Raw genomic sequence first — 14,406 nt, 5'->3', positions numbered from 1 at the left:
GATCCAAAGGGTTAGTATAAATAGAGGCAAAGACCTAAGAGAATCATTGTTATTTGGAAGTTTCATTTAGAGGGTGTAAAGAGTTGAGTTATTGCTGAGAGAGCCCTAGGCGAGGAGAAGTGTTTGGGGAGGGAAATGACCAAAAGCTTTTGTGAGTGACATTTCTTAAACTCTACACTCCTGCATGAGTCACTTTCTTAACTAAACACTCGTGTGTGGGTGATCTTTATTAATACTCCCGACATCTCTTTTTTCGACTACTTTATTCCATTATGTTTTCTTTTAGTTTTCTGACCAAACAAGTATCTATTGAGTATTGGTATGCCGGTTGGTTCTAGTGTAGTTTCTACCGACAAAATTAAAGGTTGTTTTATCCTAGAGACGACAGGGCATGTGAAATTTGTTTGCACATCCGAGTAGAGCCACGAAATTAAAAAGAGTGAGACCAACGATTCAACTAGTAGTTTATTAACGTGCTTCTGTTTTGTAGGTTTTCTTACAATGACGCTTAGTTCCATCAAAATGCAACAACAAAAAATAATTTTTCAAACAAAATCTAACCAAATGAATCAATGGACTCAATTTGTTGGCTTTAAATGATATTTTAGCACCCCTTATTGCCAACGATGATTGCTTTACCGACGACCAATTGATAATAGCGTGAGTGTATGATTGAAATTATTATTTCATTGTGTTTATTAGTATCCTTGATAGTAACTTCACATTCACAGGGAAAATACATGGATGCACAATATTTGTCTATCTTTGTATATTTCATCAAATTGTTTAATCATAATTTGTCACAAGAAAAATTCTTATTATTCTTTTATAAATATTTTTAATTCATTTTTCATACGTGGGATAAAATTGTGATGTATAAAGATGAAAGTATCTTGCACTAATTTTACACAAACAAACTAGTCTATAAAATCACTTTTTACCATTTCTACAATGTTACACTACACATTTCCAATGCTCCCCATCTATCCAATGCATCTAGGATTTAGATAACTTAATTACATTTTAAACTATTAAATATTTCGTAAAAGTATATTTATGAGTATCTATACTTAAAACTACAACATTAATAACATAGTTTTTATCAGTAAAGATGAGAAGGAAGTCGAGGCTTTGCCACAGCATGAAGTGGAAATTTCTTGAGAGTTGAGATACCAGCCAATTCCTCCATGTTCAAATCCTTCTCCTTCATATCCTCAACCAATTTCCAACAAAACCCATGCAACAAATTAGCCAAATTTGTTTGAATAATCTTTAAACCAAGATTATAACCAGGACACATCCTCCTTCCCGACCCAAATGGCAAAATCTCAAAGTTTTGTCCTTTCACATTCACATCCTTCCCAATAAACCTTTCTGGATCAAACAGCTCTGGATTTTTCCAAACTGTTGGGTCCCTCCCAATGGTCCACACATTCACTACCACTCTCGTTCCTTTTTCTATGTGGTACCCTTCAATTTGACAATCCTCTCTAGCCATTCTTGGCACTAGCATTGGCGCTGCAGGATGCAGCCTCATCGTCTCTTTCACAATTGCATCAATATATGGCAAATTAACAATATCTTTTTCTTCCACCCATCTTTCCCTCCCTATCACTCTATCCAGCTCCTCACTTGCTTTATCGAAAATCTCTGGCTTTTTCAAAAGCTCTGACATTGCCCACTCTACCGTTATTGCAGAACTTTGAGTTCCACCTATTATAATATCTTGAACAATTGCCTTCACCCCATTTCTTTCAAGTTTGACTTCAAGATTTGAATTATCAGCCAATTGCAATAAAACGTCCACCACGTCTTTAGCTACATAACCCTCGACTCCCTTCCTCCTTTCATTATGTTCGTCTAACACATTTTCAAGTAACCTGTCAAACTTCTTGCTCAATGCCTTCATCCTCTTCACATACCCTTGCAAATCTAAGAAACTAATTAAGGGTATGTAATCCCCAATGTTAAGAACACCACTCAGCAAGAAAAACTCGTCTAGCATTTTCTTGAGTTCATTTGGCGGAACAGACGTGTTTTCTTCATACTTCTTTCCCAATACCATTCGGCATATGACATTCAAACTCATTGTGGATAAATGATTTTTGAGTTGGATTGGTTTTCCGATAGAGTTGTGAATTGCTTTAATCATAGAGTTGACTTCTTCCTTTCGCATGTACTCAAAGGAATCGAGACGCTTTGCACTGAAAAGCTCTGTTGAGCAAATTTTTCGAGCTTGAAGCCAGTAAGGTCCATATGGAGACCAGAGGATCCCTGAGTAATTGTAAGAGAGATGCTTTCCGGCAGTGATTCTGGGGCGGGAAAGGAAAAGGGAATCATGGGTTTTAAAGAAAAGTTTAGCCATTTCAACGGAGGATCCAACAACAACAGGGAAGGAGCCGAAACGGAGATGCGTGATGGGGCCGTATTTTTTGGAGAGTTGGTGAATTGATTGGTGTGGTAAAGGACCCATTAAGTTGAGATTTCCAATGAGCGGCCATGGTTTTGGGCCAGGAGGCAAATTGAGCTTTGGACGAAGAAGAAACCACCGGGATAGGAGGAGTAAGGCGAGAGTGGCGATGGCGATATACGCTGTTGTATAAGAAACCCACAGATCAGGTTCCATTACTATGGGAAATGGTAAGGCCCAAATATACATTGCAATTAATGCCGAAGATGAGAAAGATAATGAGTAATGAGTAAGATGGCAATGCAAAATTATTTATAGACAACTTCCCATTACCCACATCTATATTTGTGTCCCACTTTTTGTTTTGAAGTAAATCTATTTATAGTTCAAAAATAACTTTTCTATTATAACTGCTCTTTTTAAAAAAAAAGTGTAAATATAATATAATCTTTCAACAATAAACTTTTATGGCCGATGATAGACTCTTATGGTAAGTTTTTATTTTATTTTATTTTTAGAATTCAAAAGGTTCTACTTTAGGTGTTCGTTTTGATTTATTTTGAAAAAAAAATGTTTTTTAAGAATTCATTTTTATTTAAATTCTTATAACGAAGATAGTTTAAAGTACATTTCAAAAGTTATTTTGAGTGATTCTCAAACACTTAATTCTTTTTTTCCAAAATGACTTAATTTTTAAATTAAATACTTAAAAATATATTCTAAATACACAATCTTGAAATCCTTGAAATTATAGATATATGATATATGATATTTTATATAATTATATTTGTTTTCAATGAATATTTCTAGAGATGTCCGATAATACTTTCAAGTGTGATTATTTCATATAATTTTATTTATCAATTTGAGTTTTTTTAGATTAATAGAATTCGAACTTTTGCTGTGTTTGTATATATTTTTAACAGTTTTTTATTTACAATAATTTCTATTGATAAAAAATTGGAGAATTGTCAAAAATTACAAATTTGACAAAATATTTACAAAATATAGAAAAATTTTAAATTCTAATAACAGTACACATCGATAAACATTAATATGCTTCTATTAGACATATTGATAAACAGTAATAAAGCCTATCAGGATATATTATCGATAGAATCCAAAATTTTGATATATATTGTAAATACTTTAGTTTATTTTAGTATAAATAAAAATGTCTAAAAATTTTATATCGTTTTTACGTATTGATTTGTTATATAAACAACTTATTCATTTTAATATATTTGAAAACAATTTGTATTAAAATTTATTTTAAAATAGGATATTTTTCTTGTGGGGGCAGCATTCATGGTAAATAAAAGAAAAGATTAATCAATTGCTGTATTTTCTTAAACTAAAAGTTTTAGACATATTTGCACGAAACACTAAATAAGAAATCATAATTTCGTATCTAATTTCTATACCTTTATACTATTTTGTTTTCTTTTCTTCTTTATTTATGCTTTTTGACTAAACAACTGTGGGTCGTATTTTGTCAAAGCAAATAGTTGATGCATAACTCCGTTTCTAGTATCTATGTGCAGATTCATATATATATATATATATATATATATATATATATATATATATATATATATATATATATATATATATATATATATATATATATTTTCCTTGGATGATTTCTTTTTCTCTTCTATGCTCAATTATTGTTTTTTTTTTCTCTCTTTGTTTTGGAAAAGATAATAATTTTACGTATCTGCATGAAATACCATATCAAAATAAAACCTATTGGTTACAAGTGAATTTATAAGAGGAAACGAGACTCTTATAGTAAGGTATAGATCTATAAAACACAAGACTCGTAGAAAATTAGGATTTTACCCAAAGAGAAGGAGTAGATTACAAATAATCTTTCTCTCATATTACTATGTGCATGCTTAAGTCTATCATAATACTTTTAGAAAGATTTAGACAAAAGGTTTAATTTAACTGCGAAATTTCACAAATATCTTAAATTATGATTTTTTTTACTTAATTAAGAATTCACATTTTTTAGGACGTTTTTATCCTTATTATTAACCTTAATTATATAACAAATTAGAGATTAAGAATTAATTGTTTCCTTATTTACATTAATTTTATCGTAAAATATAATTTCTTTAATTATGTTTTTAATTAATATGAAATATTTATATTAATGAAAAAATGTTACATTATATAATTGACTTTAAATGATAATATAATAATATACGTTTTAATATATAAATTTTGTTAAAAAATATATTCCCTAATTATTCATCTTACGTCGTCTGCCGCCTTCTTCCCATTATCAATTTTCGCCACCTTCCGTATATCAGTTTCTCCACCAATTCCGTTTGATCATCCATCAGAAAATATTTTTATTTCTTAACCAATTCCATCCTGTTTCGTTCTTTTGTTCGTTAGGCGCAAATCATTTGAATTTTCTTCCTTCGCCGAAAATCTCATCCGTTACATCCTCCGTCAGAAATCAATTTGTTCTACATTTGAAAAGTCTTCTTCCATCACTGTGTTCAAAGCTTCACCGCCAGAAATCAATTCAATTTCTTCAACAATTCCATCTGCCTTCACATACATCCGGTTAGTTCTCCTCCTTAATTCGTTATATGTTTTTTACTTTCTTGAATCATAGTATTCCTAGAACATTTAACGTTATATCCCAAAGTTTTATTTTGGACATATATCACTACATATATGTTTACATACAATCCCCCAAGATGGCCAGAATTTATACTACAATAATGCATATAAGTTGAGATACAATAGTTATTTGTCTTCTCTTATATTGTAAATATATAATATACCCCTTCATATTTACAATAATATACGTAAATTGTCATACATTTATTGTCATTATTTCCTACAAGATGATACCTCAATTTGCATACATATTGGAACTCAACAACCCAGGTATATTAGCAATATACTTAATCATTTATTTCACTAATTTTCCGTCATTATTTTCTTACCATGTTTTCGTCATATGTCTAAATTTTTTTTATGTTCATAGGTTATGTTGTTGAATATAAAGTTAATGTCGATGGTAGATTTCTTTACTTCTTCATAGCATTATCTACTTCCATTTCTGGTTGGCAACATTGTCGTCTACTCATTTCTATTGATGGAACAAGTCTGAAAAATAAGTACAATGGTACTCTATTATCTACTTCAACACCTGCCAATGATCAAATTTTTCCACTGGCCTTTTGTGTTATGGATTTTGAGAATGATTTCTCATGGATCTGGTTTTGCAACCAATTGAAGAGAGTAATAGGTGGCTGGAATGAGGTTGTCATAGTATCTGATAGACATAAACGTATATGCAAAGGCATAGATGTGGTATTTTCCAACGTTGTACATTGCATGTGCCTTGTTCATTTACTTAGGAACCTGAAGTTGAAGTATAAGAGAATAGTCGATACTGTATTTCATGCATGTAGGAAGATTTTTAATATTGTAGACTTCGAACATGAAATGTGTTTGTTGGAATCTTCTGCTTCTGGTATACAAGAGGAACTTGAATCCATTGGTTTTCCTAGTGGCCTCGTGTCTACTCACCACGTAGGAGATATGTCATGACCACTAATATATCTAAAAGTTTGAGTTCTGCTATGCTGAAGACTAGGGAGTTACCAATATGTTCAATGCTTGAGGTTTTGCGAATGATGTTGCAAAGATGGTTTTTTTTTAACAAAGAAATGAAGTTGATTATCAAGTGACTGATTTTACCAAAACCATTGAAGATATATTAAGGGAACAGATTGAACGTAGTCGCTCAATGAAGGTATGATCAATTTATTTATAATTACCTATTCTTCATATACATCACCATATTTCATATATACATTATATAATTCTTTTATATATTTGCAATGTAGATTAATCCGGTTAATAACATGAAATACCAGGTCATAGATTAGACCTCTCAATATGTCATTTACTTACTTACGAAGGTTTGTAGTTGCAGGATGTGAGATATATTAAAAATACCTTGTGCGCATGCATATGCTGTTTTCACCATGAAACATTTATCAATTAAGTCATATGTCTCACCTCTTTACTTGAACAATACTTTCAGTTCAATATATAGAGGTGTAATAAATCCCTTAGGCGATCATCGTCAATGACAAATACCTGATGATATTATGTTTATTGTCATCCTTTCACCTAATGTAAAACGTGCAATTGGTCGACCGAAGAAGATTAGAATTCCTTTAAAAATGGAGTTCAAGAGATGCGTTAAATGTGGTCGTTGTAGATGTGTTGGTCATAACCGCAAGAGATGCAAGTTTTCCTTATTGAACTAGATTAATCATGATTTATTATGTTTTATACTTATAATTAAAAAATTTATATTGTAATGTTGTTAAAATTTAAATTTCAATTATAAACGTGCCCTCAATTTTGGAAAAAATTTCATATGTCTAGAATTGTCTTTATATTATTTGTCTTCGTTATCTATTGTTATATACTTCATATTATTGAATATATACACCGCACCATTTTCCTATTTTTCAACCACATGATATTCTAATTTCCATTTTAATATATATCCAATTATAATGTTTATTACACGTTATATACACAATATTATTACATATATAGAAAAAAAAAATTTATATAAAACATTCCAATTGTAACTTTTAATTATCCACTAATTTCCTTAAAATTCCATATTTACCAATGATGTATACATTATTGTCCTTAGTTTTCTAGTTCAAACTTTGCATTGAAAAATCATATACGTAATACTATTACAAATATACTTAACATAAACATTTTATCCTAATTTCTATGCTATTAAACATCAAATTATAATGTACAATATCATGATATACATCATATTATTTAATATATACTATGTTATTCTGTTAACAAACACAATATACAATTTATAAAAGTTATAAAATTTCAAAGTTGTTCTTTCAAATCCAAATAACATAATCCAATGAACGTAATCTAAATTACAATCTTAAATGTTGTTCCTTTATTTTTCTAACTGTTAACAAACACAATGTAATAGAGTTCTTGGGAGAGCAATTTAAAAGTTGGTATTTTTAAATTCTCGACTATTCAACTCTATTTTTTTCCTTCTTTGGCTCCGTCGATCCAGATTTCGTTGTGAAGGACGATCTCAATATCCTAGAAGGTAAATTTTCTCTCCTCATGCTCTTCCACATTGCTTGTTGACAAGCAATATCTCTACCCCGAGCCTATTATTCTATTGAACAATTACAAATGTACATTTTCAGTATTACGACATACATATGATCAACATTTGAAATATACATACAGTAATATTGTAGCACTCCTAACAAGTACATGGCTTTAAGCAGATCCTTTTCCAATTTTTTCTTATACATAAAACACATTTAGCGTATTTTATAATAGTTTCAATCTACCTAAAAATTCAAAAATAATAACTATATCGACTAAATTCCTTACCTTCATTTTAATTTCTTATTTTCAATTTTGTCTACTTCATTAAGTAGAGCAGTGTTATATACTACATGATCAAGCAAATCATTTTGTCCTCCATGATCATCTTCATAATTAATATGTAATATATGTCGCCATGTGCCCGAGACGATGTGGAGCGACCGACTTTCTCAAAATGTGTTAGTTTTAAAACGGAATATAAGTCACCACCAATCTCTTTTATGGTGTGATTGAACAACAGAATAAAGTAAACAATTTTGAATAAATAAAAAAATATGGTCTACGAAAACTAGAGTTGAGTTCAGAAATCATTTGTGTATTAGGAAGGTGATAGCACCCCACAACACTCGTTTAGAAAACGGTGGCCAAATTCCAAATCTTGAATTGAAAATATTCTTTAATTTCTTTGGAAACTAATGTCTTATTTTACCCTGCATTACTCCAATATTTGAAACAATGATCTCATAAAATAAATGGAAAGCATTCCATCAATTAGACTACGTTGAAGAAAATCTTCTCATCTAAAAAAAGTGAGAAATTAGTACAATTTCTCAAAATCCGTCACAAGAATAGCCTTCTAATAAATAGATTTTTTTTAAAAAAAACATTAATTAAAATATTTTTTTCTTGTGAACAAATCTTGGACTCCCAAAGACATGATCCCTCACCTCAAGAATTTTAAAAAACCAAACTCCCAAATTTTCTAAATTCTGTCGTAGGATTTTATTTAAGAAAAATGGTATAAGTTATTAGAAAAGGTTGATGAAGAAACCTTATGAAATCATAGATTAAATTTTGAATGTTTGAAAAAGCATAAAAAAATTATAATTTTAAAAGAAAAAATTTCTAAATGATTTTAAAAAATGTTTTGTGAAAGATTTTAAAACTTGGAGAATTTTAAATTATAAGGATTTTAAAACATAGTAAATTTTAATTAGAAAAAGTTGAAAATTTTAAATAGAAAACAAAATGAGGCTTAATAGAACAATTAGATAAGTAGAAACAAGAGTAAAGAAGCATCATAATAAATCAAACAAATATAAAATAACATATTGAGATAAAAACATATTAGAGATCGATCTCGGACTCCTAAAGAATCGACTCCTCACCTCAAGAATTCTAGAAAATTGGACTCCCAAATTTTCTAGATTTCGTCGTTGGTTATTTTTTTTAAAGAAAAACATAATTTTAAAATGTTAACAAATTTAGACAATTATTAGCAATAACATATTAAATTGAGGAAAAAATAAAATATTAAATAACATATAAAAGACGAGAACATATTAAAGTAGCAATAATAAATATGAGAAAATATTAAAGAAGCAAAATCAATGCTATAAAAAGAAAAAATAACTAAATAAATAAAAATTTTAATTACATATAAAAAAATTAAAGATGCAATAAATATAGAAAATAAAGCTTAAGAATAAATTAACAAAGGAAAGACATAATAATAAATAAAAAGAGATAAACAACAAGGTAGGAAGAAATATATGATAAATAATATATATATATATATATATATATATATATATATAAAAGAGAAGCTCACAAGATAATAAATAAATAATTATAAGAGAAAGAAAAGTAGAGAAATAAGAACAATAATAATAAATAAATATTTAATCATGAGATAAATAATGAGAATAGTAAGAATAAGAAAAAAAAAGAACTAAAAAAATAATAAGAAGAAGAAAAAAGAAAAGAAAAAAGAGAAATATTGAAATCCCAACACACTAAACTCACTTGTTGTTTGAGGTGTGGATCATTGGGACCAAAGCCCTACCATACACCTCCAATTAAGTTAGAGTTTTTTTGTCTGTTGGATTCTTGGCATTGTAGGGAGAAAGATGAAGATTTAGATGGTTGCTTGAAGAGAAAATAATATGGATGTTGTAGATCTTTTTTTTTTTTTTTTAAGAAGATATGAATGTTAAAAGAAATAGATGATATGGAAGTTAGAGATTTAGATGAAGAAGAGAGGATGCAAATGTTGTAAAAGTTTCTAGGGCTTTTTGTGTGACATTTTCTTTATGTTGTGTTGTGTCTCTCATGGATGAAAAAGAAGGGATTATCTATAGTAAAAAAATGCTTCTTCAAATGACTAAAAATTCAAAATGGCTAGTCTTTTTAAATTTGAAAATAATACCAATTTTAGCATTCATATCAAAATAGCATGGAGCCTTTAATAACCAAATCAAATTCATAAAAGTTACAATATTTGGTATTTCTCCAGCTACCTTAGTTATCCTAACTAAATGGTTTAGTTACATTAACCAAACTAACTACAGAACTTAAAAAGTAGTTAAATAACACTTTTTTTTAGAAAAAGGTAGTTAATCACAAAATTAAAAATAAACCAAATTATGGCAAAACTTAATCTAACAATTAAATGGATTTTAGATAATGTCGGACAAAATTAGGTGACTACAATATACACATTTTAATTAAAATATATAGCTATATATCTGTCTTATATATCTCTTGTTCTTCATTTTTTGTTTCATCGATTCCATGTTTAAAGATTGATTATTGGTCATCATTAGTTCTTGAAATTTGAGGAAGTATTCAGGAACTTCCTCATTGGATTGCTCAGCTTGTTGTGAGCATTCTCCTTTCTCAAAATTTTCATTAGTTTCCTCTCTACTTTGCATTTCACGGAACGTGCTTCGTTCCTCGAAATCATCCTCAGGAAACATGGCCTTATATTGGAACTGTTTCATAAATGACACATTCTGATATGAGTTTATACTATATGCATATACATATATAATTTTATCGGTAAGTATAAAATATACAGTTCGCATCAAACCTGTTCATGGTCGAATCTTTACATTTTGGGTGGCTGTCAACTACCCAATTCAACATGCATATCTTCTTGTGTTCAATTCTTTGTGCACAAAATATTGAAAGACCAGTGAACAGTGGGATGCATTCATACGCCTATACTAAAAGAGAGTAAGCAAATCCAGAGATTCTAAGAACTATGGTAGAGGGATATTTTTATAGATTTTTTTATAGAATCTATTAGCACATTACTATCCTTCCCCAGAGATACTCATCAAACTGTTTTTCATCATCCAGTAATTTGATGTATTCCAAATCAATACCGATTGTGAATTGTTTTCCAAGGAGGAAATTCTCTAGGAAGTATATCTTTGCCATTTTTATTTTATCTTCCTCCTTCAGTTTTTTAGAGTCATTAAATAAAAATGAGACCCTTGACCTTGGTATAAGGTACGTCTTCATTCTTGAAGTACTTAGACATAAATTTTTCCTTCACCTTAGAAGTATCTACGGTCAGCAAGGGACCACAATTTAGACCGGTTATTGCCTCAAATTCCTTAGTGCCAAATTTGGCTATAATTTCTTTGAAGTTATACCACAACTCATCATTCTTTGTTAATGTACATTGACGTTTGATGATGTGGTATAGAAATTGGCTTTGGAATTTTGAGAATTTTAAGTCTAGAAAACTACCAAAAAACGCATTTCTAAATACTTCTAATTTCCTATTATTTAATTCCTTTTTATATTTCTAATAACATTTAGTCTTGCATAAACGTTTAATTTCTGCACTCTTGACCATTTACTCCTTTTCAGGAAAAATTGTGCACGCTGCAAACATAATTTGAAGGATAATATCATTCTATATATATAACACTACAAGAAAATGGCGACTTCCCGACGCCGAAAAGCACGTCGGCATAAAGAACGTCGGGAATAAGGGCTTTCCCGACGCACTCAACAACGCGTCGGGCGATGCGTCGGGAAAACCATCTTTCCCGACGCACCATGAAGGCGTCGGCAAAAATAAATCGGGAAAAGGGGTTTTTCCCGACGCCGTGAACAGTGCGTCGGGAGCGGCGTCGGGAAAACCTTTTTTCCCGACGCAACATGAAGGCGTCGGCAAAAAGTAAATCGGGAAAAGGGGTTTTTCCCGACGCCGTGAACAGTGCGTCGGGAGCAGCGTCGGAAAAGGGGTTTTTCCCGACGCCGCGTTAAACGTCGGGAAAAGGGGTTTAATGAGCGTCGGGAATTCCCCTTTTCCCGACGCGTTTTGAGGGATTTCCCGACGCCACGTCACTGCGTCGGGAAATCCCCTTTAAATTCGTTTCAGTTCTGTATTCACAGAACCGAAACCGAGAGGAGGAGAAAAAGAAAGGAGAAGAAGAAGAAGTCGCCGCCATCCTTTTGTTCCGCCGCCGTCCGTCGCCGACCGCCTCGCCGTTGTTCCTCGTCGCCGTCTGCCACTTTAGGTAAGTGAAATATGTAAATTTATTTAGTTTTTTTAGAGTTTTTTTTGATAAAAATTAGTTTAGGGTTTGTTTGTTTTTTTGTTTTTTTTTTGTTTCAAAGTTAAAAAAATGTATGTATTATTGAAATTGTTTAAAGTTCTTTTTTGTTTTTGCTTTAGTTAATTAGTTTTAGGATTAGTTTTAGAATTTAGATTTTGAAATAGTTTTAGGATATAGATTTTGAATTAGTTTTAGGTTTTAGTGTTGAATTTGAATTTGAAGTGGTTTTAGGATTTAAGATTGACGTTGAGATTGAAGTTGAAATTGAATTTGAGATTGATAAAAAATTTGAATGTGTAGAGATTTTTGAGGTTATATTGAATTGGGGGGGGGGGGGGTGTTTATTGAATTTGAGATTGTGATTTAGGATCTCCAATTACTTAGTCGTTTGAACTTTGAGAAATACCTAATAAACTTTTAATTTTGTGTTTATACAAAATGTTTAACATTCTTCAATCTTATATACGGATGGTTTTAATGGGTCTACTCAACATATTTCTTAAAACATGAGATTTATGAGAATGTGTTAGAATGCTAAGTTTCTGAAAATATTAGAGCAAAGAGATAATTTAAAGCAAAGCTAGATTTAAGACTTGCTTAATGCAAGAGTTTCTTGATCTGATAGAAATTCTATGGGGAAGATTATCTTGTGTACAGTGGTCGTGTAATTATTATGAAATGGAATTACTACTTATCTGGGGAGAGGGAGGTTTAAGTTAAATTGAAAATGTTTGTTTTCTATGTCCATAGCCATTATGTCATATCGACGATCAACTTTTATGGAGACGGACGATATGTTCCTCCAGTTTGAGGACGATTTAGATAATAACATCGCGGGAGGGTCATCATCTGTGGGCGACAATACGGGTGAGTCTAAGAATTTTCTTCATTTTAACTTACAAATATTTCATGTTCTTTTTTCTAACTTTATATGTTATTGTCTATTTATTGAGCAGAGTCTTCTTCTCAACAAACGACTCCGACTCCTAGGAGACGTGCGCAGTCTCGACTCTTGGAGTTAGAGCGCCACGTTGCAATAAATGGGCGCATTCCGATGACGATCGCCCCTGGAGCAGAGAAGCCTATTTCTCCACACGCCGTTCGCTTCAGCCAGGCGATAGGCGTGTGCGTGCGAAAGACATTTCCCGTCCGCTGTCTTAAGTGGACGGACGTTGGGAGAGAATACATTGAGGTCGTCAAGGGCGACCTCCAGGTAATTAAATGCACTACACATTTATATATGATTTCATTTGAAACATATCTAACTTTAGCCATCTTGTTCGCAGTCCACACAAAAAGAGATTGAATTACAAGCTAAACTTCATGAAGCTTTGGAACGGATTGAAGTACAAGATAGAAATCACCAAGCATTAGCTTCACAAGTGGAAGCTATGAAAAAGATGATTGAAGACCTAACTCGTGCACAACAGGGACCACCACATGATCCCTAGCTTCATTATGTTTATGTTTTTTCTATATTAAGAACTATATTTTGTTGTAGTCAACTTATTCGTATTATTAATTTTAATTCTATTTTTTTAATTTGTGTTTGTATATTTATTAATTTATTTTAATTTAATCCAAAACGTCGCGAAATTTTTTTGAGCAATCCGAACATCATTGTGAATGTTTGAGCAAAATATTATAAGGAAAAAAGTAAAAATAAAATATTTTAAAAAATATATAAAAAAATATTTCCCGACGTTCATTACGTCGGGAAAAAAAACGTCGGAAAACAGGTTTTCCCGACGCCGGAATATGCGTCGGCATAGACGGCGTCGGGAATAAGGTTTTCCCGACGCCGTCATGCCGACGCATATTCCGGCGTCGGGAAAGCCTTTCCCGACGCTGCTTTGGTACGGCGTCGGGAAAGCCTCTCGCGACGCATTTCTCCCGACGTGCTTCCCGACGCCGTTTTGTACGTCGGGATATCCTTTTCCGACGTACTTTGCATTTTCGCCGACGTATTTGTGCGTCGGGAGTACCCCCGTTTCTTGTAGTGTAATATATACTATTAAATTACATTACACTAAGTATATTTCAATAACTTAATGAGTACCTCATAATCATCCTCTTCCTCAACTGTTTTTTTCTTCCCTTCTTTTATCTTCACTCGATTTCTATAACAATATTAGTAATATACATTTTAAATTGTAAGATCATTTGTTAGTGATAAATAACTGCACTTTACTGTACACAAATATTATATATATATATATATATATATATATATATATATATATTTTATATACCTTT

The 14,406-nt window shown here is 31.1% G+C and overlaps 1 protein-coding gene and 1 long non-coding RNA gene across 2 annotated transcripts; one reads left to right on the top strand and one right to left on the bottom strand.

Annotated features, from left to right (window-relative positions):
- Window positions 1-902: 902 nt before the first annotated feature.
- LOC103501984 (trimethyltridecatetraene synthase-like) lies at window positions 903-2,812 on the bottom strand. Its single transcript, XM_008465770.3, has one exon. The coding sequence runs from the start codon at window positions 2,657-2,659 to the stop codon at window positions 1,103-1,105; it is 1,557 nt and encodes a 518-aa protein (XP_008463992.3). The 5' UTR covers window positions 2,660-2,812; the 3' UTR covers window positions 903-1,102.
- A 9,158-nt stretch (window positions 2,813-11,970) lies between these two features.
- On the top strand, window positions 11,971-13,412 carry LOC127149064 (uncharacterized). Its single transcript, XR_007820293.1, has 3 exons — window positions 11,971-12,111; window positions 12,901-13,017; window positions 13,107-13,412. It is a non-coding gene; the product is annotated as an uncharacterized LOC127149064 (long non-coding RNA).
- The last annotated feature ends 994 nt before the right edge of the window (window positions 13,413-14,406 follow it).

The sequence above is a fragment of the Cucumis melo genome, chromosome 4 (genome assembly GCF_025177605.1).
Source record: "Cucumis melo cultivar AY chromosome 4, USDA_Cmelo_AY_1.0, whole genome shotgun sequence".
Taxonomy (NCBI): domain Eukaryota; kingdom Viridiplantae; phylum Streptophyta; class Magnoliopsida; order Cucurbitales; family Cucurbitaceae; genus Cucumis; species Cucumis melo.
The sequence above is the reverse complement of the archived record's forward strand: the minus strand, read 5'-3'. Positions and strand labels throughout refer to the sequence as shown.